This window comes from Elephas maximus, chromosome 9 (assembly GCF_024166365.1).
Source record: "Elephas maximus indicus isolate mEleMax1 chromosome 9, mEleMax1 primary haplotype, whole genome shotgun sequence".
Classification (NCBI taxonomy): Eukaryota; Metazoa; Chordata; class Mammalia; order Proboscidea; family Elephantidae; genus Elephas; species Elephas maximus.
Window position 1 is genome coordinate 83,964,118 of NC_064827.1, and position 25,496 is coordinate 83,989,613.

Consider the following 25,496-nt stretch of genomic DNA (forward strand, 5'->3'; position numbering starts at 1 on the left):
GTAAAATTATTTTAAAATAAAAAGTGTAAAAAAAAAATGGTAAAAACCATGGAGGGTTTTTAGAGTGGAAAAAAACCACCAAAATCCAGCGCCATTGAGTCGATTCTGACTCATAGCTACCCTATAAAAAAAAAAAAAAAATTTTTTTTTTTTTTTATAGGACAGAGTAAAACTGCCTCATAGAGTTTCCAAGGAGTGCCTGGTGGATTTGAACTGCCAACCCTTTGGTTAGCAGCCATACCACTTAGCCACTACGCCACCAGGGTTTCCTTAGAGTAGAAACACAGGACTAAAAGCTTTCTTGGGCAGGCTCCTTCCCACTCAAGAATTGCGATGAAAGACACACCATGCTCTCTAAAACAGACCACATGCCCCCAGTGGCTCCCACCACCACCACCACCAAATTCTAATTCACTCAGCTGGCCATTTTCTTTATTTATGACTAGCCATTCAAACAACTTTAGGAATCTCTCTACTTCTATCCATTAATACTTTCCAAAGGAAGCATATGCTTCCTAGAGACTCAGGTTTCTTAGCCAGGGCTCTAGTCTCATGTGTCCAGGCCGCAGGCTTGAGCTCAAATGACCACAAGTCTCACCACCAGTTGTGCCTCTGGGGACAGGGTGTAACCGGCAAAGCAGACAAATGTTCTGGAAACTGGGCTCCAGCTTCCCTTTAGCCCTCAGAGCCTTTGGGTGGCTGAGAGTTCTTCCTGTCCAGTTCCTCAGAGTTTTGGCTTCCACAGAGTTTATGAGGGGATACTGAGGCAGAGGCTTTGCCTCAAGTCACACAGAGAGCTGGGCACTCGGTTAAGACTGAAACCCAGGATGAGAGCTTCCCAGCAGCCCCAAATTCCTTGCCCTGAGGAGAGGATCAGGGTGAGAAATGCTGATGTTCAAACCACAGGTCTTTTGTCCCAGGAGGTGGCCACCTTGAACTGGGACAACTCTAGGTCAGAAGCCTGTGCTGGGGCTCCCAACACTGTAGACAGCCTCCCAGCTGTCAGAGGTGGATGAGCCCTTGGAGACCTCTTGCGAACTCTCATTTCACAGATGCGGAAACTGAGGACCAGAGAAGAAAGGGAGTCATTCCAGAACATAAAGTTAGCTAATGGCAAAATTAAAAAAAAAAAAAAAAAAAGGCAGAAAAAGGTCTAAATCCTGGCCAGGAGGGCCTGCCTAGCTTCCTCCTTCCTGGGACCCAAGGAGGCAAACTCGAGTACGGGCAGGGAGCATCTTCAGATCGAAGGACAACTTGGGGTCACGGCGATACAGGATTCAGGTACCCCAAGTTGGGCTGCCCATGTGGCTAACAAACGAGGGCGCGCGACTTGGTCCCCGGCTGCGAGGGCGCCACCGCGCACCCTGATATCGCGGTAGAGGTTCCCCAGCTGCCACCTTTGTTTCGCCACAGAGCAGGGCTGCCCGGGTCACCTGCATCATCTCGAAGATGTGGTTCGCCTCCCCGTACTCAGGCATTTCCGGGGGGATACGGTGCGGGGCTGAGGTCGCATCCATGTCGCGGGTGCAACGCGCTCCGCTCCTAGTAACCGCCGTCGCTAAGGCCGCCGCGCCGAGGCCGCGCGTCATCACCACGCGCCGCTGGCCAAGCTCTCGAGGCCCGGCGCGCCCTTCCCGGTCCCAAACCCTGTCCTCGCGCTCGCCGCCCGCCACCCCCACCCCGAACTCCTCCACGAACGCGGTCGGCGGCTTTGGGCAAGTTCTTTTCCTTCTTCTGGCCTCGGTGTTCTAACTGTGCACCTTAGCGGGGGCCACACTTAGGTCACTTTCAGCTGCGACCTTCTAGGATCATAGTTGCTCCCCGGTAGGGCTAAACACTATGCTGAGACCTGACAACACCTCAGATGGGCAAGTCAGCACAGCCCCGCACCACCAAGGGGGCAGGAGGCAAATCCTGCTTCTGGTTCCGCCACGCGCCCTGGCCCAGGCATTAGAAGCCTCGTGTGCCAACCTTGGTCCTGCTTTCTGAGCCTCCGTTTCCCCATCTGTAAAATGAAGGCGCTGGATTAGATGTGGGTAGGGGCATTTGAAGAGGGAGGGCTGTGGGGCAGGCCGGAGGGCCAAGGTTCCCGGAAGAAACCCTAGGCGGACCCTTGGGCATCTGAGCCCCAGGTGACCTCACTACTGGCCCCCTCCGGGGTGGGGCAGGGCTGCCACGTGACCTGATTGCCATGGCACCACCAGTAACAATCCGGTCCGCGGCCCCACCCTTTCTTACCCCGACCTCCCTATCCTGCCCCCACCTCCAAAGCCCTGGGAAGGGCCTCTCAGCCCCTCTGGGGCCTCAGACACCCGCGGAGTCACTCCGGCTTCAGGACGCTCTGTGAGGCGAAGGCTGCTCTAGGACGAGCAAGGTTAAAGCGCTCTGGGGTTCTGGGGGCAGAGCGGCCCGAGACCACTCCTGCACCGGATTCCGGAGTTGGGAGGTGGGGGAGAGAAAGGTGAGGGAGGATGCGGAGGGGAAGGGAATGTCGCTGCTGCCCCAAGATGGGGACGGGGTGGGACGCGGTGGAAGGAAGGAGCTCTGCTCAAAACCAAACCCAAACCCACTGGCATCGAGTCGATTCCTACGTATAGTGGCCCTATAGGCCAGAGTAGAACTGCCCCTTAGAGTTTCCAAAGAGCGCCTTCTGGATTTGAACTGCTGACCTTTTGATTAGTAGCCACAGCACTTAACCACTATGCCACCATGATTTCTGGAGCTCTGCTAGTTGTGCTAATTCCTAGCGTGACCAGCGTAGCCTAGTATTGGATGCACACTGAATTGAGAGGTTTAAGTCTTGTCTGTTGCCAATAATAGTAGGAACTACCATTTGTTGGGCTTTTTCTTTGCACCAGGCTCTCAACAGAGCTGTACATTATGGAGAGGGAGTAGAGCATAGTCCTTAGTAGAGAGCTCCTAGTTCTAATCCTGGCTCCACCTCTTACTAGCTGTGTGAGTTTGGCAAGCTGCTTCATTGCTGTTTGCCTTACTTCCCTCTCTTCTGGAATGGGGATTTATTGAAGGATTCCATGAGCTAATGCATCTGAAGTATTAGTAACTGGTATGTAGTAAGCATACAATACATGAGGACTAATATTTGTAATTTTATCTCATTTAATGTTTGCAACAGCCCTGTGAAATAGGTACTTTTATTCTCATTTTATAGACAAAAATTTGTAGGATCAGAGAAGTGAAGAGTAATTAGTTGGCTGGGTGACCTTGGGCAAGTCATTGCCCTTTTCTGGGCCTCTTTTCTTACCACTTGTTGTTCATGAAACATTAGAATCAGAATGTCCGTTGAAAGGTCTCTGATCCAACATGCTTATTTTACAGATGAATGAACTGACACCTAGAAAGGGAACAGTCTTGGCCAGGGTCGCCCATTAGGGCTAGAACTATGTGTCCTGATTCCCAGGCCAAAGCTTTTTCCACCAGCCCAGAGATGTTCCCTCCAATGGCAAAAGGCAGCAGCTCTGCCTCTCCCTTCACAGACTACTTCCTCAAAGTGTGCAGACCTTGGTAGGCTTGTCAAACCCAACTGCAAAGACAGCTGGGGAAGAAAAGGAAGCTGCCTCCCACTGAACAAACAACACAACAACCAAGCCTGCAATTTGCACTGGAGAGGTTCAGTTTGCTTCCTGGACATTTCTAAAATGACTTGCCTTTCTCCTCATTTATTTTAAGCCCTAGGCACTTTTCATAGCATGGTTTAATCTTCTTTAGCAGCTTGGAAAAATACAAATCAATTAAAGCCTAAAACCTATTGGGTAATCATTTTTTCCTACCTCTTCCCCAGATAGAGAAGTGTCTGCACTCCACGCCTTTCATCCTGACTAATTTGACTGCAGTGACTCTCATTCAAGGGACAATCACTTCGGATAGCTTATTACAGCTCCTCTCATGACATTCCTGGCATGCATGTCACAAGTTGCTAGGATCAAGAACCGAGTCAGTTTTGCTCTCGGGCTCTTGGGGCCACCAGCCAAGGCTGCATCCCTGGAGAACTTGGCAGCCCCAGGAAGCCCCAAAAGGGTGGCAGGGAGCTAGGCACACAAGGGCAGGCTCCTGAACGCTAGTCCTCTTTGCTTTGGGTTAGGGAACAGGGAAAAGTCTAGCCCAGGGCTCTAGCTGGTAGATGAACCCTAGGAGGAGTTGGGCAATTTTCCAGGCCCTTGGTATCTCCCCCCTCTCCCACCCCAGCCACAGTTAATCTGATATCTGACGTGTTTGTTTCTAAGAACCATCAGAGAAGGAAGGAAGTGTCCAAGTTAAGAGCTCAGACTTTAAAAAGTCGGGCTGAACTGGGTGAAAAATCTTGGCTCACGTACTTCCTAGCTGTATGAATTTAGTTTCCCCATCTGTCGTGTGGGGAAAATGGCAGTAACCAGTTCATAGGACTATGACAAGGCCTTGAGATAATGCATGTCCAGGGATTACGTAGGGCCTAGCACCAAGTGCCCTATCCAAGTGACCTACTGTTACTAGGAGGAGGTGGGTAAGCCACCCTCCATCAGTCTAGCTCCTCACTGGGGGCTGGAGCACGATAGTACTTCACCCTGCACCGTACCCAACCTACCTTCTGCAAATGTAGTCCCCTCCCTGCTCCGGCCCCCATTCCTGACATTCCCAGGTGGCTTCCCTAGCATTATTTTTTGCCTTAAAAGTGCCCTTATCTAACATACTATATATTCCATTTACATTTACTGTCTGCCTCCCACTCTGAAAGATGAGTTCCTCCAGGATAGGGAATCTCGTCTCTTTTGTTCAGTGCTGTCTACTGCCAACACTTTGGGTAGTGTCTGTAGAATGAACGAACAAATGAATGGATACATGAAGTGCTTTTCATCCCCTTGGCTTAGAAGCCTTCGATGTTTCTTCCAATGGCTTAGCCTGACTCTCGGGACCCCTCAGCCTGACCGTGTCCACTGCCCCATTCTGCATCCGCTCAAATATTCCCACACCCCACTTCTTAATCTCTAGCCCAGAATTCCACCCGCACTGCCTGCTCTCCACCCCTCCACAGCCTGCCTACCTTTTCAAGCCCCAGTTCAAACTCCCCCCATCAAGGAGGTCAAGCCTTCAGCAGCCTCTGCCTCTTTCGAGGTGTACACCACCTTGTGGCATTCCCCCTGTCATTGCCTATACACCATTTAGTCACAGCAGCTTTAATTGCTCCTACTACTGGGCAGTACCACATTCCAGGCTCACCAGTACATGCCTTAACACCTGTCATTTCATGTAATGCTAACCCCAAGGCTGGGGGCTGATGCTACTATTACCTCCCTACGCAGTGGTTAAGTGCTCAGCTGCCCACTGAAAGGTCAGCAGTTCGAACCCACCAGCTGCTGCATGGGAGAAAGATGTGGCAATCTGATTCTGTAAAGATTTACAGCCTTGGAAACCCAATGGGGCAGTTCTACTCTGTCCTTTAGGGTTGCTGTGAGTCAGAATTGACTCAACAGCAATGTGTATGGGCACAGCATGTTAGCACACTGAGGTTCAGATAGGATGAACAGCTGGGTTTAAACCCAGGACTTTGTGACTCCAGAGTCTGTATTCTTAACTACCACCAACCGCAGCTCTAAGCATTATAGGGAAAAGGCCTGGCTACAAGGCACACTTCTCCCTGGAAGCCCACCTACGTGCCTTTCTATGACTCTTCTAGGTCTTCAACTCTGGAGTAATTCGTAAATTAGGGTAAGGTGAATGAGGCACTCATCTCAGGCGCCCAGTTTAAGGAGGGACAAAAAAAAAAAAAAAAACACAAAAAACTCCTCCGCATTCAAGATGAATCATATTTTAATGCAACATTTTTTAGAAATAAAAATTAATGCCAAAAAACCCATGATGAATAAAATATCAAAAATTTTAAATAGAATCAGTATAACTGATTTTTTCTTCTGCCTCAGGCTCCAACATGGCTCAGCACAGCACTGTAACCAATCCTGTCTTTTAAAATTCTATTTTGTTCTTAGTGGATTTTTCTTTTTTTTTTTTTTTGCATTAACTTTTATTTTTTAAAAATATTGCATTAAAATATTATTTATCTCGATTGCTGAGGAGTTTTTTTTTTTGTTTGTTTTGGTGCCGTCTTAAATTTTGTGATGAGGGACGCTGGGCTCTGGTAAGCTTGATACCGTGGGAGACACAACAGAAAACCACTGCTTCCTTTTCTGCCCCCATGGAAAGAGGGGGCCCAGCCACAGGCATAGCAGCTGCTCCATATGCAGTGGGCCCCTGTCTCATCCCCTCCACCACAGTCCAGGCTCACCTTCCCTACTTGCCAGCTTCAGGTGGGGAGCTCAGTGCTGAGGAGGTTGAGCTGGAGGGAGGCAGCCACCCTGCCTCGCCCAGGACTCCCTCCCAGTAGAGCTGCAGCTGCCCTGCATCTGTTGGCAAACACAGGCGCTATGGATCCCAAGAGTGGCCTCAGGCCACCACTGCTGAAGCCAGCCCCATTATATTTACAGTAGACCCACTCGGGCTTATGGGTGCGATTGTCAGGGTCCCTCCTGGTACAGCTTCTTTATGACAACCTTGCTGCGATTTGGCTCCCAGCCCAGGGCTGTGGCTCCACAGGCTTGCCTTCAGATCACTAAAAGGCCTCGTCCCAACCCTTCCCAAGTTCTCTGATTTACTGCTTCTGTCATTTTGTGGAGGCCGTTTTGTGGTCTGTTCTTGCATTCCCTTTCATACTTCTGATGCCATCCCCTCTAGCCATAGAGACCCCAACTCTGACTCCAGCCCTGCTTGGGGCTCAGGATGCTGAGGGAGACACAGCAGAAAAGACTGGCTCTATCCTGTTCGCAATCCTCTCTACCTGGGACCTGCCTGGAAACCTGGACTGCGTCCTTCCCCACCCCTGACCTTGCCAAGTATTCTGTCCCTTTCCGCCTTCCCACATCTCACTTGGATTGCTCACACGGCACAGGCCGGCACATTCAAACCAGGACTCCTTTTGTGCTGGAGTCTCTTGTTGGTGGAGGGGCAACCCATTTTAGCAACAGTGAGGATGCTAGTCTAGACATTATGAAGCCTGGGATCTAGGGTGTCTCTGGTACAATGTTGCTGTGACGCCCTGGGTAAGTCCTCTCTGGGCCGCAGTTTATCCCTGGAAGTTAAGGGGAGTTGATGTACTGAGGTACCTCACAGCTCTCATGTTCCAGAAATACGATCTGGAGCATTTTGCACATGCTCAACAAAATTGCGGCATTAGGAAGGGCAGAGCCCACAGCTTTTTCTTTGCTTCTGCTCACAGTGGAGGTGCAAGACACACTGAGGACTGAGTGACACCAGGGACCATGTGTAAGGGATGAACAGAGCACACTCCCCACAGCCTTAATATTACTAATCAGGACCCTAATTGCAATTAACATGGCAGGCTGTGAGTGAGTCGACCAGTGCCTAACCCCTGCCCTGGGACTCAGCAAACCTGAGATTAATGTCCCTGGCCTGCCCCAAGCACAGAGAGGGGGAAACTCAAATCTAAGCAAGACAATCAAGTGCTGACTCTTCCCTCTGCCCGTTCAGCCCGCTGGAGAATTCCTAGATTTCCCCCACCAATTGCAGAGTGATAGATGTTTTCAAATAATTTAATCCAAACTGATATTCTGCTGGTGTTAACATCCTGTGGCACATTCCGTTTTCCTAGATTTTGCTGACACCATGAGGAGGTATTGGAGGCTGTCTGTGAGCCTGTGAGAGAGAGAGAGAGAGTGTGTGTGTGTGTGTGTGTGTGTGTGTGTGTGTGTAGATACCCACAATCTGGAGAAACCGAGGACCCCAGAAACTTTTTGTCCACTGCTGAGGAAAGGAAGTCACATTTCATGGCAAGAATGTGTCCTCTGAGGGTAAATGGACAAGGGTCAGTGCTCAGCTCTGTTGTGGATTACCTGTGAGATCTTGAGCAAGTGGAGTGGCTTCCCAACGCCTCATTTCCTCCTCTGCAAAATGGGGGTGAAAACAATACCTGCTCCTTAGGGTTGTGGGGAGACACTGAGCACAGCGGTCCACAGAGAGGGGCTGTCGTCACCCTCCTCTCTGACCCCAGAGCTGTATCACACTCTGGCCGCTGGAATCTCATTGCTCCGCCTCTCTTTCCCCAGAGATTCCTGCCCTCCTGTCAGTGACTCCCCGAGGAAGACAATGAATGAGGTGAAAGAGTGCCTTCGAAACATCGAGCAGACCTACAAGCTCTTCCAGCAGCAGCAGTTCACGTTCATCGCTGCGCTGGAGCACTGCAGAGAAAACGCCCATGACAAGATCCGGCCCATCTCCAGCATAGGACAGGTGGTGCCTCCTGATGGGCTCGGTCTAGGGGACACAGGGGACCTGCCAGACCCCGAGACTCCAAGCCCAGCCTCCTCACTTGAAAGCTGAGAAATCAGAGGCCCAGAGAGGGTGTACTAGTTTCTTGAGGCTGCCGTAACTAAGTACCACTAAGTGGGTGACTTTTAAACAACAGAAATTTATTGCCTTACAGTTCTGGAGGCTGGTAGTCCAAATTCAGGGTGTCAGCAGGGCCATGTTCTCTCCAAAAGCTGGAGGGGTGATCCTTTCTTAGCTCTTCCAGCTTCTTGTAGCCTCAGGCGTTTCTTGGCTTGCAGCCACAGCATAACTTCCTAATAACTTCGTCGCATCCCTCTGTCTCACTGTGTCTCTTCTATTTTATAAGGACACTCAGATGAGATTAGGACCCATTCGAATATGACCTCATGCTAACATAACTGATAACATCTTCAAAGACCTCATTTCCAAACAAGGTCACCTTCATAGGTGTCAGGGGTTAGGACTTCAATATAAACTTTTGGGGCCACAAGTCAATCCATAACAGAGGGGAGCAAGTTTATGCCAGAATTAGGACTCAGATGTTGATTCATGGAATGATTCATTCATTAATTCATTCTTCCACCAAATATTTGAATGAATAACACAGTGGTTAAAAACATGGGCTCAAGAGTCAGACTGCCAGGGTTTAAATCCTGGCTCTACCACATGCTATCTCTGTGACCTTGGCCAGTGAACTTACCTCTCAAAGCCTCGGTTTCCTCATCTGTAAAAATGAGAATAATAGCCCAACACCTCACCAGTTGTTACACAGACTCAGTGAAATCATCCACAGGAAACACTCAGCCCTGGCCTGGCTCTTACTAAGCACTCAACCAGTATCCATTTTTATATGCTAGGTCTTGGGCTAAATACTGGGGATATATTGGTGACCAGGACAGACAGGGTCCCTGCCATCAGATTCCACTGAATTTGAGAAACCGCTAATGCCAAGCATCTTATTTTATTTAACCCATGTCCCTTGGGGGATAGGCTGCTGTCCAAGCTTGCTCTGGGGGACTTAGAGGCTTCAAGACTGAACAAGCCTTCCAGTTACTGGTGACGGTCTTGAGCCACAATGCAGTTAGGAACACACACATAAGCCGATCCTCAGACTGAAAAGACTCCTGCCTGTGGAGGAGTCTGCTTGTCAGGGTAACTGTTCAAAAGGGTAAGAGGGAATGGGAAACCAGGGCTCAGAATCACTTAGGAGAAACCCACACAGGTCTGCGGAGAACAAGCAGGGGTGTGGGGAAGAAGACAACCCTGCCGGCAGCATCCTTCAAATACTAAATGTACAGAAAAGTTGATAGTCCAACAAACACCCACATAACCTTTACCTAGATGCACCAACTTTTTAACATTTAGCCACATTTGTGCATTCTCTCACTCCCTCTCCCTCCCCCACACACCCATCTCCCCCTTGAACAATTTGAAAGTAAATTTGCTATATCCTTTTTAGGATCCCCAGAAGCTCAGACTTCCAAGGGCACCCAACAGTGGTGGGAAAGGAGCACTCAAAGTCCCTACCCTACCCTCCTCAGAATCTCCATCAGTGTTGTGACCCCATCCTCCTCCCTTACAGAAGGAAGTGGTTTTCTTGCCTTAGATTGAGCCAAAGGCTTTGGTTGACTCTGTCTCTGAAGTGTTGACTCTCAACTCTCACCTTCCCTTCCCTGAGAGGTAGACTGGCTCTGGTAACCAAAGGTTACCTGCATACACACCAGGTAGCTACCAGCCTCTGCTGCTCTGTTGTGGTTACACTGTGGTGCATGTTCCTCCCACCGGCCCCCACAGGTCTCCACACAGTTGACAGTGGTGTGTATGAGCGTGCACAATGGATGTCAAAAGCCCCCTTCCCCCTGTATGGCTGGCAATACTTGGGAAGGAACCACTTCAGACCATTTGGGAAGGTCATTTCTTAGTGACAAAAAGGCAACTGGTTGTAGCAGGAAAACCCTGGTTTACACTTATGACTTTTTAGGTGCTGGAGGAGAAAGGTCATACCTCCCCTTCCATCAGATCATGGAGAGCAGGAGAAATATTTGACTGTGAAATGGTTAGTCCTGCCAGGACCAGAGCCAGTTCCTCCCCAGCACAAAGTCAGGCCTTGCCCTCTTGTCTGCCTCAGCTCCAGAGTCATTGCGGGATCCCAGGTAATTCTGGAGACAGCCCAACCAGGAAGAATCACCAACCCCATTCCAAGGAAAAGAGTTGAAAGTAGAACAGACGTTCTCAAAATTCTTAGTTAGCTCCTTTTATGACCTAAGGAGGGCTTCCCAACTGCAACATTTCAGACATATTCACATGAGAGTTTTTTTTAAGTTTTATTTTTGATATTTAAGCCCTCTTGATCCTAATAGAGTAGATTTTTGTATATGGTATGAAGTAGAGATCAAATTTTATTTTTCCCATATGGATAATCATTTGTTCCCATTACTGACTTGTCCTTCCTTTCTGTACCTTGGAAACACAGAACAACTGAACCCCAGTGGATTCTAGTTCCTTCTCTTTCTTCCTAAGTCTGGGTGGTGCAACCCAATAGTTCTCAAGGTGGGTCCTCTAAATGGGACTATGTTGAAAAGTGGGGACCAGCTCCCTTTTGCTTTAGTTGTTGGCTTAGGTGGCACGGGGACTGATGAGGAGTATGGGTTCCAAGCCACTGAGCCAGGGGTTGAAATCCAGCATAGCCACTCACTGTGGTGCCCTGTTGTTGTGTGCCATCATGTCGTTTCTGACTCATAATGACCCTATAGGACAGGGTAGAACTGCCCCACAGGGTTTCCAAGGAGCGGCTGGTGGATTTGAACTGCTGACCTTTTGGTTAGCAGCCAAGCTCTTAACCACTTTACCACCAGGGCTCCACCAGGCAGGTTATCTCACCTGAGCCTCAGGTTATTCATCTTTAAAACAAGGATAAAAAGGTACCGAGCGCATAGAGTTTAGGTGAGGATTAAGTGAGAGCAGTCCTGTAAAGCGTTTCACACAGTGCCTGGGACACTTGATAATGTTAGCTGTATATTACGATGCTTGAATTTGACCAGCATTTCCCCAGAGCAGTTTGGGTCATGCTGTGAATCAGGGAGAGTGGGAGGAAAGTGGGTGGGTGCTCCTGGGTGTGTGCTCATAAGTGAATGGGGACCCTGTTGGTGCTGCCCCAGCTCAGATCATGTGCCTTTACAGGTACAGAGCTACATGGAGCACTACTGTAACAACTCCACGGACCGGCGGATCCTGCTCATGTTCCTGGACATCTGTACAGAGCTGAGCAAGCTCTGCCAACGCTTCGAAGCTCTGCACTCTGGCACCCCGGTCACCAACAGCCTCCTAGAGAAATGCAAAACCCTTGTTAGCCAAAGCAGTGACTTAAGCAGCCTCCGAGCCAAGTAAGTCCCTGTGGTCCGGGCCTTGAGGCCTCAGCATGTGCATGTGGTGGTGGTGGGGATGCAGGTAGGAGACAAGGGGGTCCTGGAGGAAAAAGCAGACTTTTAGGGGTTCAGATGACAGCACAGTCTGAACTGATTCTCTCCTCCATTGTCAGGGAGCAGGTTGCTAATGTTTCAATTTTCCCTACATGGGAAATCCTAGTCCCTGTTAATATATTGGGTTGATGCTGGCTTAACAAAACATTTTAAGGAGATGAAGGATTTTGAGGCCACAGATACAACAGGACACACATCTTCTCAGTAGAGCTGGCACCAGGCAAAGGGAAAGGAGGTTCTGGAACAGTTGTCCCCAGAAAACCACAAAGATCCTCACTGATGGGCAGACAAGTAAGGAAGAAAAAGACAGTGTCTGTGAAGGTTGACCAGATTCTGTCTGTTGAAGTGACTTTTCTTTTAAGAAATAACTACCATGCAAACTATGCAGACTTTTGGTAATGCACCTTTTTGGCAAAATGAAAAATTGGCAATCCTAAATCAGTTACCCGTTTTTTTTTAATCTCTTAAACTTGTGAGCTCTAAGTCTAGAATCACTGTGTCTAGCGGACAGGGAAGCAGCCTGCCCACGAGTCTTGTTCTTATAGACCCATCTTCCCAGGATATTTGGGAGATGAAGTCCCCAAATCTTCCCCACCTACCCAAAGTGCTTATAATTTCAATTTTTTAAAAATGTCCTTACATCGGCTTGAGGCTTTCATTAGCCCCCAGGAAACTGCCATTTTGATTTTTCCCAAGCACGCATGTGCCAGGCATCATGTAGGATGCCAGGGATTACTGGGGATGGACAGACCAGGATAGGGCTTCCTGGGGCATCTCAGAAGGACCATCAGTTAGATGCTCTGTCCTCACTGTGTCAAACAAATGACCGCATGCAGAATATGCCCGCGGCACTTCTGGAGACTACGTCCTATGGGCATCAGCACCACCTCTGTGGGTTCCCCAGTTCCGACACCTGTGAAACCCACAATACAATGGGCTAATTCTCAAGGAAGCTCTTTAGATGGCAGGGTAAGGCTCATCGTAGGGACTAAACAGCGTATTTACACAGGATCCCAGCAGTTTTCAACAGTCACTAATCCAGGTTTCTAAAAACCCCAGGTCAGTGGTTCTCAACTCCTGCCTTTCACACCAGAATTACCTGGGCTCTTGGCCCCTGAGCCTACTGCACTAGAATCCTGGGGAAGAGAGCCTCGGCATGGTGTGCACGGTGGGCTCACCTGGTCCTCTCTTGCTGTGCTGCAGATACCCTCACGACGTGGTGAACCACCTCAGCTGCGATGAGGCCAGGAACCACTATGGAGGCGTGGTCAGCCTTATCCCCATAGTCTTAGACTTAATGAAAGAATGGATCGCCCACTCGGAGAAGCTGCCCCGCAAAGTGCTGCAGCATGTGAGTGACCCCCCGGCAAGCACCAAATGCAGCGTGGGAGTCACCTCTCCTCACCAAACCACAGATACCCAGACTCAGTTAAAACCAAACAAACGTAGGGAACTTCCAAAAACCAGCCTCAAATCTAGTGTGAAAGACAAAGCATGTTTAAAACCTTCCTGGAGACCACCTGGTGGGAAACTGTAAATCAAAGCCAGTGATCTATTGGTTATGTTGGGGCGCTTTGTTAATTTGGTTTCCACTGGTTGATCCGTTCTCACTGTTACTACAGTCCCTGCCACATAATTAATCCTAAAAGGGGCTGGGAAATACACTATTGAGAATCTCTCTCTCTCTCTCTTGCCTTAACTTGCTTCTAACTTTCCTTGCCTCTAAATGTCAGGCTCTATGCTGATGGAAGAGGATCCCCACTTACAAAAGTTGTCAGGACAGTGTGTTGTTGGTAAACGGTGTCAGAGGAAGGCTGGTGAAGAGGAAGGGCAGGGAGCTGCCCCACCCAGGTCCTCTCTGAATCGCCACCTGGCCCTCTGCCAGGCCTGCCCAGGTTGTGGGCTCCAGCTGTCCAGCTTGAGCAGTGAGGCCGGAGGAGAATGCACAGCTTCTGTCTCCTGATGTCCCACCACTTTGGCAATATACAGCCTCTCTCTGCAAACCAGGGTGCTCCCACCTCACAGGGTTGTTGTAAGGATCGGCATGTTGAACTTCCTAGGTGTGTTTGGTCCCTGGACCAAAGCCACAAAGGGAATGAACACACCTTTCAGGAGAGGGAGGTGTATGATAGAAGTCAGAAGAATTCTGAGTTTGTGGCTCTTGTACAAGGATGATTACCTGGTTATCCCAACATAATCGAGGCCCAAACACTGTAAAATGTGTCACTAGCTACAGAACTTACCAGAAGTGCTGTCTGACTGTTGATTTTTCCCTTCACAGGGGACAACTTAGCTTCTGTATTCTTGCTTCCTCGGGGGGAGACGGTCAAGAATAAAGTGTTCTACCACCTCTCTGCCTAGCTTGATTTCCTGGGATTTTATCCCTTAAAACCTACATTTAACGGAGGACATCAGGTTATAGCCACACAAGCAAAACCACCAGCAAAGAGAGACACTGCTACAGACAAATACATAAACCAAAACAAAACCAAACCCATTGCTATCGAGTTGGTTCCCACTCATAACAACCCTATGGGACAGAGTAGAACTCCCCCATAGTGTTTCCAAGGAGCAGCTGGTAGATGCAAACTGTCAACCTTTTTGGTTAGCAGCTGAGCTCTTTAACTACTACGCTACCAGGGCCCCAAACAGATATATACCATCTTCAAAAAGAGTTTGTTTCCAAGCATTTAAGCATTTCTCCTAAGGTGGCAGGTAACTCCATGTATAGTAAGAGAAGAAATCTGAATTTTCCAGACAAATTTAAAACTGCCACCTCCAAGTCCTTGTCTCTGGTCTGGGAGGAACTGCCTCTGCCATTAACATGGCACAGCAATACTGATTTCAAGAGCAACCAGGCAGAAGCAATCAACTGAAAATCAACCTGCACATGGAGTGCTTTACCAATGGTCCTTTCCCAGTACTTCCCCAAGTCAAGAAGTCTTAAGGCTGGGGTGGATCTAACACTTGCTTAAAGGTATAGGTTTCCTGCTTCTTTACAAATACTTGAACAGCATACATAAGGCGGTATCTAGTAGCTGCACCCTTTTCCTTGGCCTACTCACAAAATGCAACTGGCAAGGCTCAGGTTGTTAAAATCTTGGCAACTTAAATGTCAGTGGAGTTTCACCAAAAGGACTATATTAAAATTGACATGACAAACCCCTAGAAATTCAAGCATACACAGAAAGCAAGCCTGGTGGCAATGCAGACCCAGGCAGGCCTGGTTTTGAGGGTTTCTGTGGTAGAGATGACTCAAGTCACTTCCTCCCACACCACCATTACACTATGTGCAAAAGGGCATGAATTTGAGGCAGATAAAGGTAGGAAATGTGGCCGTTCACCAGATGATTTGCCAGAACAAAAAAGGTCTTGGAGAGACTAAAGCCAGAATCTACCACCCAAGTTCACCAATTCAAATTCTTGGAGTTTTACTCCTTTGGACTAGTCTCCCTACTTTTGCCTGTAAGCCCCCAGAGGCCTAGGTCATTTCATGCCAACACAGCAGAGTAGTGCAAAACAATAAATTTTTATTTGTTCACAGTTAAACACAAGCAACTGCCTTGACATTTTAGAACATTCTAAGAAGGACAGCAAACCCTTTTGATTCCAATTCCCATTCACTAAGATTGTACCATTTTCCCTTGCAGTTCATATTTATGGCATCTGATGTGGATTGTTTGACATGCTTTTAAGATCAAGGTGGGAAAGTTTAAACCTTTTGACAAGAGATGACTTTCTTCAATTTAACTAAAAGCAGTCACTTTTTAAAAATGTTTTATTTTCATTGATGGGATCCCTTTAAACTGCAAGTTAGCTACATATGGTTGATCCATGATTGAGCTATAAAACTAGATTATGTCTTAGCAAAATCTGTTCCTCCGTAATATATTTGTGGTCCATAAAAGTCTTCTGAAAAGTGATCACTGATTCTTCCTAGTGCAAAATGCCTGGCTGCCTCTTTGATAAGCCCAAGTATTTGCTACATAGAGCAGCACCGTACCCTCCTATCCAAACACTGTATAAGATGGGGAAAGGGAGGGAGGGGTTGGTCTGTGGGTTGTCAAAACTCTCAGGGGTCTCCTCTAAACAATCTGTTCCAATGGTTAAACCAACCTATTTATCCCAGAGAATGGATGAGTTTATGGCATAGTGCATTCAGCTATGATCCACTGGGATGTGGGGAAGAAAGCTCCTCTGCCTTCATTAACTCGTTTCAAGGCCAAAAGCAGTCATGGGCATAGGCGCTCGACTATCCCAGTCAGGTTTCCCTTGTAGCTACAGCCACTCTTTTTCCAGGTTAGCATGTACAGACTGCAGGTCAGTGTGGAAGAGATGGAAACTCCGCTCCCCTTGGGCACATAGTGAGTCGGTGGACAGGGAAATGAGCCACATTGGGTCACAGGTCACAGCAGCAGCCTAGGGGCCAGTCCCCACCTAACCCTGCTCTTTCACCCATAGAGATAAGCTTAATCTAGTGCAATCAATTACTTTACAGTGGCGGGGGGGCGGGGGGGGCGGGGCAGTACGTGTCACAGAATTCTGGATGTAAACAGATACACAAACATCTTCAGACTGCAGACATTTCTCAATACTTGCTGCAGGTCAGTTTTAAAGCATGTACCTCAAAGAGTGGAAAAATGCAGCCGAGTAAGGTGTGCTGACTTGGATCATTCCACAAAGGGCAGCTTTCTTCCCCAAGTAAACACTCTCTCCTGGGCAGGCCCGTGCTCCCCAGGACCACTCCCCAGGAGAGGGCTGGCCTCTCTGGGAGTATCTTCAGAAGGTGGGAGGCACCGCACCTCTACTGCAGTTCCTGGACTGAGCCTTCACTCTAACCGTTCTTAAACCTATTCACTGTCAGCCCGCACAACCTCTTAGTGCTTTCAGTTAGAAAATGTTTATACCTTCACGTAGTACTTTCATTTGTTCTTCGGTTATTTCTTTCTGGCTTCAAGTGGTATGTTCTAGTATTTGGTGAAAATTCACATTGGCTAGTTGTAGCACATTTCAGTTATATCCTCTACACAGAAACACACACCCAATTTTAACTAGTAGTCTGAACCTCTGTGGCATACCTCACAGAGATCCCTCTCATCTCCATCATCGTTCTACTCCTCCTTCTATGAACAATTGCTAGAGTTTTGTCTTTCTCAACAAAAACTGCATGTGGTGTTGCAAATGGGGGTGACCCAGAGTCAGGGGTTTTGTGGCCTCTCTGGCCACAGTGGCATGGTGGGCTAATTTTTTCTAATTGTCAGTGGTTTCTAGGACCTTTTCTTGGATTGTAACACAGCTAACATTTTAAGAATAGTTTGGACTATTTTCCCCTAACATATCACATATACTCTGGCTCACAAAGAAGCTTATTATTTCTTTTCCCACTCATAGAACCGCATAAGAATCTTCTGCAGCTTATTCCCAAAGGTTAGGTAGTTTTCTCTCCTAAAAAACTGTTGTCAACACACCTATAGAGGTCACAGTATACCCACCTGCTTTAGTGAGGCTAGTTTCTAGCATTTATCTTTTAAAACCTCTTGATCCAAAAATACCTATCTCCTACCTTTGGTTTTAAGTCAGTTTTCTTATCCATGACCAGATTCTCTCTCTAATCCCATTATAACATTTTTTTTAGTCTTTATGGCAGAACATTGTCAGAAGCTTTTTTTATAGTCTACAAAAGTTACATCTGATAGAGATTCATGTGCTCATCTACTGGTCACTGAATCAGAACTCATTTTCTCCATGAAGACTATGCGATCATGTTCCTATTCCCCCCTCGCTTCCCACTCCCACCCCCAATCCCAAAATAATATTGTAGTGCTCCTTTTTCAATAAATCTCATGCCGGACAAGCAGCAGACTCCAATCTTCTCAGGGTCTGTGCTGACCCTGGTTAGTGTTAGGTGGGAATCAGAGTAGGTTATGTACATTGGCCAAACAGCTCTAAGATGGTTAAGCCTGTTCATGGTGAATTTGGGGTGCAGGCTATCCAATCCCAACATGTATGAATACCACACTGCTTAATCAGATTCAAGACAGGACCCGCACAAATTGTTCTAATACCTCTGCCCTGCCTCTTCCCAGGCCTGCACCGTCTCTCACAAGTTCCTCTAACCTCACCTTTCCATCCTTAAAAATACTTGCTGTAGCATGATCAAGTGATCCACTGATTCTTGGCAGGTTTATCACGTTCAAGACAAATCAAAACAAAACCTTACTATTGACTCTGGAGTCCTTCACCATATAAAGCCCTAATTTTTAGGTTGATTAGCTTCAATATGACTCCAGGTCTAAATCCCCCAACCTCAGTTGAATAAAACCCATGTACTCCTAGAACTCAAAGGAACTTGAGGTGGAGATAACCTAGGTCTTAAAGCTGAGCAGACAGAAACCTAGGTGGGAGAGACATGCCGAGGTCTCCAAGCACAGAGCCCTGCTGACAGGCTTCTAGCCGAGCCTCTATTCCACCTTACTGTGCTGCCTCCTTTCTTCCCTACATCTTTACAGTCTGCCCACTTCAAAAACATTTTTTTTTCTTTCTTACATTGGTCTCCTTTCCTTTGCCAGTTAGTCAGTGGAAAGGTTTGACTTAGTGCCTAGTATCTTTGTTCTGTGGCACATGTCTCCCGGGCTTGGGGAGGGAGAAAGCATTTAAAGCCAGCTCCAAGAGTTATCCTGTAACATTTTTTCTTTCTGAATTTGTTTGTGTTCTTTTCTAAAACTGAATTAGAACGCTACACATATTGGATTTTAAGCTTTCCTTTGGAAAAAGTTGAATTAAATGTGTGGCATCATTACTACTTCACGTTGGGCCATCTAGTGGCAGTTCCTGGCCCTGTGCTAAGCTAAGAGAAGCCAGGTGCACTCCCTCCCTTAGGGTGGGAATCACTCAGTCATACCCAAAAAGGTCCCAAGAAGGTCTGCCAGTATAGCCATGGTGATATGGAGTCCCTAGTTGTCCAGCTCCCTTTGGTTAGGGACCCTAGAATATTTATTGCCACATTAAAAAAAAAAAGACTTTTACCCTCACATGCTGGAAGCATCTGTATGCAGTAAGATTTCGTACCATTACAATTTGTCTTTGACCTCTTCATGGCTGACCCCTTCTATTCTTTTTACTGAAAAAATAGAAAAAGGAAAACGCAGTTCACTGTTTCTTTTCTACCAAGTCTCTCCTTGCCTCAGCTGGAATACCAGGCAACAATTCTTAGGCTTCTAGCATTTATTTCAGGAGCATTTGTTGGATTTGGGTTCTCTGCCATCAGTGTTCTGACTGGTGTCCCCTCTCCTGAGCGTGTGTGGGCATGCAGCAGTCAGGCTTTGTCAGCATTCTCCCAGACCTCCCTTTAAAATGCTCTGCCATTACTAACATATGGGAGTTTAACAGCAATAAACTCCCTGGATAGTAGGCCCCTGAAAGTTTGAATTGGTGTGTAAAAGCTGTTATCTTTTTGGTGGCTTAAACCCATTGCCGTCGAGTAGATTCTGACTCATAGCAACCCTATAGCACAGAGTAAAACTGCCCCTTAGGGTTTCCAAGAAGTGCCTGGTGGAATCGAACTGCTGACCTTTTGGTTAGCAGCCATAGCTCTTAACCATTATGCCACCGGGGTTTCCTTTGGTGGCTGAGAACCTACTATAGTGAGGCAACTTAACAGCCTGAGAAACAATGGTCATGTAAAACGTTGAGGAAACTCTTTGGAACTTCCAAGCCTTTCTGCTGCAGTGTTAGCAAAGAAGCGGACGTAAACAAGAGGCGAGTATGAACAGAAGGGAAGGAAACAGAGGAGTTTAGCCAGAAGGCTCAGCTAGTATAAGACCTTCTTGGAGATGCAGTTACTCTTACACAAGCGCTTCCAGGGTTAACTTTTCAGTTACCACTCCTTCCCTCCTGCAGAGAACAGGTTTCACCCACTTACACTGCCAGCCTGTGGTCAGAATAGTACCAGCTTTCAAGCAAACACCAAATAAATAAAGAGGTAGTGGGGACAAGGAGAACAGAGCTTTCTCAAAGGGTAAGAAATATGGTCTCCACAGTGCCAGCTCTAGATTTGTGAAACAGGAGACGTCTGTTCACACAGAGCTTTCTAGAAAGCTTATCAAACTGCCAAAAGAACGTAAGGGTAAATCATTGTTTTTCTACATCTGCTGCTTTAGACGCTGAACTTCAAAACCAAAAAGCAGTGGAAAGGTCTCATGTTAAAGCTTTCAGGGGAAGACCATCAGCTTTGCAAACTACCTCCAGGAAAGGAACAAAACCAGACTTACCTGCAACGCCACCAACTACCTGGTCTAACCAAGAGCCAGCCAAGTTATCTGAGCCTCAGGAAAGCAGAGCGTGGTGTGTTAGGCTCAAAGACTAAATTTGCCCTCGTATTGCACGGGTTCAAAGGACACATCCATTTGGGGGAAAAGGAAGAAATAAAAGCTACTGAGAACACAAACTGGCCCTTGGATTAGTACACTGCTAGGTATAAAAGAGAGGTCTGGGAGTGGGACAAGGGAAAGGTTAGGAGGCATTTCAACACCAGATCCAAAAAACATTCTGCGTTCAGTCAACTGTCAAAAGGACCCCCATTCCATTTCCACCGCATGAGCTAGCCACTCAGACCCTGGAAATAGGAAAGCTTTGAAACGTGCATTCACACCTCCTGTTCTATGCCAACATATGAAAGTTAACACTGATCGACCATCATCCTTAGCTGTCTTCATGATGAGTCTCATTATAGTCCATGATGTGAAGCTGTCCAACACTGTCCAGGTTTGGGGGAGATGGGTGCGGGCCATCTAGGTTCAGAGGAGTCTTGGATTCCACGCCTGAGTCTTTGCCCAGTTCTGTCTTTAGAGACTCAGAAAGGCTACTGATGGTCATGCCGTCCTCATCACACTGGCTCTCACTCTTATTACGAAATAACTCTCGAGCCTTCATGCCCAGGAAGCTTTTTGAACTGGGAAGTGAGCCAACAGTCATAGGGATGCTGGTAGAGGGCTCTCCCATGGCAGTTTCCCACCGAATGCTGAATGGGCCTGCCCTCTGGTTTGGGGGTTTCTCTGGAGTAGAAATCTCACTGCTGCTGCTGCTGCTTCCTCCACCTCCTCTACTTCCATTACTGCCCCGGGTGCTGCCAGGTCTGGGGAGCTTGGTCTCACCGTTGTGGCCATATGTCTCTTCATTGTGCCCTACTACTGAATCTGAACAGCCATCATTACAACAGTCAAGCCTGCAAGAAATCCAGAGGGGAAAAAATGCATTGGAGATTACAGCATCCATGTCTGAAGGGCGTGCAGTTTCCTGACACTTGCTCACCTGTCACTGAACTCTGCTAGCCCACTCCATATTTTAGAGAAATCAAGCATGAGATCTCATCCAGAGAAACATAAGTCACAACTAGGGAAAGTGAATGGCAATCTTAAATATCAATGTTTCTTGGGACCATATCAAGTGATTCAGAGCCAAGGAAAAAGAACAAGGAAAGCTCACTGGGCATTTTGAGAAAAGGTTAGGTATGGCTCTCCGAAATGGAGTGTGCTCAGTGCTACAGCCCTGTCTTATCAAGTCATGATTGCTTCTTACACTCACATAATGCAGTCCTTGTGCTGTTAGTGGTAGCTTAATCACAAGGTCATAAACACCAGCTCTTTGTTCCTACCTTTCTTCTGCTGCTTCAGCTGCTTCTGTTTTTTCTTCTTCAAGTTTTTTGAGGAGGCCATCTTTCTCCAACCTGCCATATAAATCTAAGATCTCCAATTCAAATGCTTGGGTAATCCTTTTCTGAGCCTCATACCTACTCTCTGCAGCCTTCAGCTGTTCTCTGCAAGATAAAGACCACCCCAAAATTTGGGAAGTTCACTTAATGAAGAACACACCTCACTGCCCAAACCTGTCCCGATGAAAGTTACCTTGCCTGGAGTTTGACATCCTCTAAGTATTTCTTCTGTTCCAAAAGAAGGTGGTCTTTCTTGGCCAGATGAGATTCCAGTTCCAAAATCCGTTTCTGAGAAGTATCAAGCCTCTGAGTCTGCTGGAGAAGGTGACTTCTGTTTTTTTCTAGTTCTTTCCGATAAGCAGCTTTCAGCATTTCTACTTCCTAAAAAAGGGGCTTGGAGTTAGTGCTTCTAGAAGATGAACAACACCATAATCATTTTGAAAAGTCAATGTAATAAGCATTGAGAGGGCACTTTGTTATACTGCTAGTGGTTATATAAACTAGTGCAGTTTTCTGGAAAATAAGCTGGCAGTAAGTATTAACCTTGTATCCCTTTCTTGATATCTAGCCCTAAGGAAATAATCTGAAACATGAATAGACATTTTGGCACAAAAATAATTATCACAGCATATTTAAAGAGCAAAAAAACTGGAAACACCATTAGGTCTAATGTCAGAGAAATAGTTAAGTAAATAAATCACATCTTATATTTGTAAGTATTTAAAAAAAATAGTGTATCAGTAAAAAGATAAAAAAGCAAACTACAAAATTATGTGAACCGTATGATCCATGACGCGAACACATTCACAAAACACCAAATGAGAAGATGCCAATATTCACAGCTATCATTTCAATGTAGTAGAATTGTGAGTGATTTGTTGTTGTAGTTTTTTCCCTCCCTCTCTTAACATTTAAAAAAAAAAAACCCAAACCCACTGCTGTCGAGTCGATTGACACAAAGCAACCTGAAAGGACACAGTAGAGCTGCTCCACAGGGTTTCCAAGCAGCACCTGGTGGATTCAAACTGCTGACCTTTAGTTAGCAGCCCAACTCTTAAAACCACTGTGCCACCAGGGTTTCCCTCCTAACATTAGCTAAGGTAAAGCTAGAAAACGCAACATGAAGCAGATTTGCTCAAGCAAAGCAGTATTTGGAGAGAGGTACCCTGACGAGGTGTGTCAACTATGCCATGCAAGTGGCCTGGCTGCTGACAGACCGGAACAACCTAAAACATAGACCCAGTATACACAAATGCACAGGAAAAAGGCAGAAAGGATACTTTCCTAACAAGCACGTGTTACATTTGTTTTTGTTTTATTTTATTTTTTAAAAGACAACCACAATTAAAAAAAAATTTTTTTAAATCTTAGGTAAAAAAGATACATAAATAATAATGGCAATACCAATAAAGATAATAAACCATAAGGACAAGGAGATGAACTTACACAAAGGCACCTCCTGCCTTGAAGATGACTAATAAACTCAATGCTTCCTAGGGGCAGAATGCAGTAGACTTAAGCTCAGAACTGGGGATCAGATATTGTGGCCATCCCAGCTGTGCCAAACAGCTCTAGACTTAAACAAAGGTTAGATGACCAAATCTGACCTTTGTTGTAAATAGTGGCAGTTATTTCTGGATAATCAAGTGAGGTGCTGAACTAGGAAAGTTCATGCACTTTCACTAATTCTCCCAACCATCTTATGAGGTGGTTCAAACAATCCTTACTAGCTGTTCCTATCTGACACTCAGGTATCTATTCCTCCACACGTAACTAAACAAGGGTAACCTTAGCCCTAGTTCCAGGGGCAAATCCTGACTATCCCAAGACAATGACTGGGTTAGGCGTAGACACAAGACTCAATTCTGGCCAGTGAGAGGATTTCTGGGAAAGGTATCCTTGCTGATGGGGAGTCAGAGGAAAGACACTCTCTTCTTCTGGAGGGCATTGTTGTATCTACTTGTGATGCCTATAACTGTGGCAGACACCTTGCAACCATGAGCGGTGCTAGCTTGAGGACAAAACCAATAGGGTAAGAAAGGCAGTGCAGAAAAGTGGAATGAGCCTAAGTCCTTGATGATGGCCTTAAATTGCTGACTTGGCCATCCTGGAACTCAAACACCTGAGGACTTAGCAAGCAAAATAATGTTATTGTTAGATGCTGTCAAGTCAGTTTCAACTCATAGCCACCTTATGTACAATGGAAGGGAACACTGCCCGGTCCTGCACCATCTTCATAGTCACTGCTACGTTTGAGCCCACTGTTGTAGCCACTAAGTCAATCCATCTCGTTGAGGGTCTTCCTCTTTTTAGCTGACCCTCTACTTTACCAAGCATAATGACCTTCTCCAGGGACTGACACCTCCTGATAACATGTCCAAAGTACATGAGACAAAGTCTTACCATCCTTACTTCTAAGGAGCACCCTGGCTGAAACTTCTTCCAAGACAGATTTGTCTTTCTTCTGGCTGTCCATGGTATATTCAATATTCTTTGCCAACACCATAATTCAAAGGCATCTGTTCTTCTTTGGACTTCTTTATTGTCCAGCTTTTGTATACATATAAGATGATAGAAAATACCATGGCATATGGTCTCAGGGAACATATAGCTCAATTGGCATAACACAGTTTACAAAGAAAATGCTCCACATTTGGTGTGTAGCATCTGTAGTCTTAAAAGCCTGTGAGCAGCCATCTAAGATACTCCACTGGTCTTGCCCCTTCGGGAGCAAGTGAGAATGAAAAAAACTAAAGACACGATGGAAAGATTAGTCCAAAGGACTAAATAATCACAACCACCATGGCCTCCACCAGACTGAATCCAGTACAACTAGATGGTGCCCGGCTACTACCACTGACTGCTCTGACAGGGATCACAATAGAAGGTCCTGGACAGGGATGGAGAAAAATGTAGAACAAAACTCTCACTCACAAAAAAAAAAAAAACAGAATTACTGGCCTGACAGAGACTAGAGAAACCCCAAGAGTATGGCCCCAGACACCGTTTTAGCTCTAACTCCTGAGGTTCACCCCTCACCCAAAGATTAGACAGGCCCATTGAACAAAACGAGATTAAAGGGGCACACCATCCCAGAGTCAAGGATTAGAAGGCAGGAGGGGGCAGGAAAGCTGGTAATAGGGAACCCAAGGTCGAGAGAGGGAAGTGTTGACATGTTATGGGGTTGTTAACCAACATCATAAAACAATATGTGTACTATCTGTTTAATGAGAAGCTAGTTTGTTCTGTAAACCTTCATCTAAAGTACAATTAAAAAAAAAAAAAATAGCTTGGGTCTGGCACACCTTAGTCCTCAAAGTGACATTTTTGCTTTCTAACACTTTAAAGAGATCTTTTGCAGCAGATCTGCCTAATACAATATGTCATGTGATTTCCTGGCTGCTGTTTCCATGGGCATTGATTGTGGATCTGAGTTAAATGAAATCCTTGACAACTTCAATATTTTCTCCATTTATCATGATGCTGCCTATTGGTTCAGTTGTGAGGATTTTTGTTTACGTTGAAGTGTAATCTGTACTGAAGGCTGTGGTCTTTGATTTTCATCAGTAAGTGCTTCAAGTTTTCTTTGCTTTCAGCAAGCAAGGTTGTTATCATCCACGTATTGCAGGTTGTTAATGAGTCTGCCTCCAATACTGATGCCATGTTCTTCTTCATTATAGTCCAGTTTCTCAGATTACTTGCTCAGCATACAAGTTGAATAAGTATGGTGAAAGGATACAAATACAATCCTGACACACACCTTTCCTGATTTTGAACCATGGAGTACCCCCTTGTTCTATCTGAACAACTGCCTCTTGTTCTATATACAGGTTCTGCACGAGCACAACTAAGTGTTCTGGAATTCCCATTCTTTGCAATGTTATCCATAATTTGTTAATGTCCACACAGTCAAATGCCTTTGCAAAGCTGATAAAACACAGTTAAACATCTTTCTGGTATTCTATGCTTTCAGCCAA

At 46.5% G+C, this 25,496-nt stretch overlaps 3 protein-coding genes across 23 annotated transcripts in view; 1 reads left to right on the forward strand and 2 right to left on the reverse strand.

Moving 5' to 3' along the window:
- The window catches only part of AK8 (adenylate kinase 8), a 219,116-nt gene extending 217,021 nt beyond the window's left edge, over nucleotides 1-2,095 (reverse strand). For 2 of the 8 annotated variants that reach the window (XM_049895180.1, XM_049895179.1), the window contains exon 1: nucleotides 1,434-1,562. In XM_049895180.1, coding sequence (XP_049751137.1) covers nucleotides 1,434-1,517 — 84 coding nt within the window. In that variant the 5' untranslated portion in view covers nucleotides 1,518-1,562. Of the gene's footprint in view, nucleotides 1-598; nucleotides 1,563-1,971 lie in introns of those variants that run through there. The other 6 variants (XM_049895185.1, XM_049895182.1, XM_049895181.1 and 3 more) reach the window with 5 other exon arrangements.
- SPACA9 (sperm acrosome associated 9) lies at nucleotides 1,159-14,241 on the forward strand. 5 transcript variants are annotated; one of them, XM_049895195.1, is made up of 5 exons: nucleotides 2,254-2,461; nucleotides 8,109-8,292; nucleotides 11,512-11,714; nucleotides 13,014-13,161; nucleotides 13,544-14,241. In XM_049895195.1, exons 2-5 carry the CDS (start codon nucleotides 8,149-8,151, stop codon nucleotides 13,553-13,555), a joined length of 507 nt encoding a protein of 168 aa, XP_049751152.1. In that variant the 5' UTR covers nucleotides 2,254-2,461; nucleotides 8,109-8,148; the 3' UTR covers nucleotides 13,556-14,241. The 5 variants fall into 5 exon arrangements, with proteins under 5 accessions (XP_049751151.1, XP_049751152.1, XP_049751148.1 ...); XM_049895194.1 differs by lacking the exon at nucleotides 2,254-2,461 and adding an exon at nucleotides 1,159-1,281 and having other exon boundaries at nucleotides 13,014-14,241; XM_049895191.1 differs by having other exon boundaries at nucleotides 13,014-14,241.
- Nucleotides 14,242-15,320: 1,079 nt separating this feature from the next.
- The window catches only part of TSC1 (TSC complex subunit 1), a 61,277-nt gene continuing 51,101 nt past the window's right edge, over nucleotides 15,321-25,496 (reverse strand). For all 10 annotated transcript variants that reach the window (XM_049895169.1, XM_049895175.1, XM_049895173.1 and 7 more), the window contains 3 exons: nucleotides 21,713-21,900; nucleotides 21,463-21,624; nucleotides 15,321-21,033 (listed from right to left, as the gene is read on the reverse strand). In XM_049895169.1, the coding sequence (XP_049751126.1) occupies nucleotides 20,511-21,033; nucleotides 21,463-21,624; nucleotides 21,713-21,900 (873 nt within the window). In that variant the 3' untranslated portion in view covers nucleotides 15,321-20,510. The remainder of the gene's footprint in view (nucleotides 21,034-21,462; nucleotides 21,625-21,712; nucleotides 21,901-25,496) is intronic.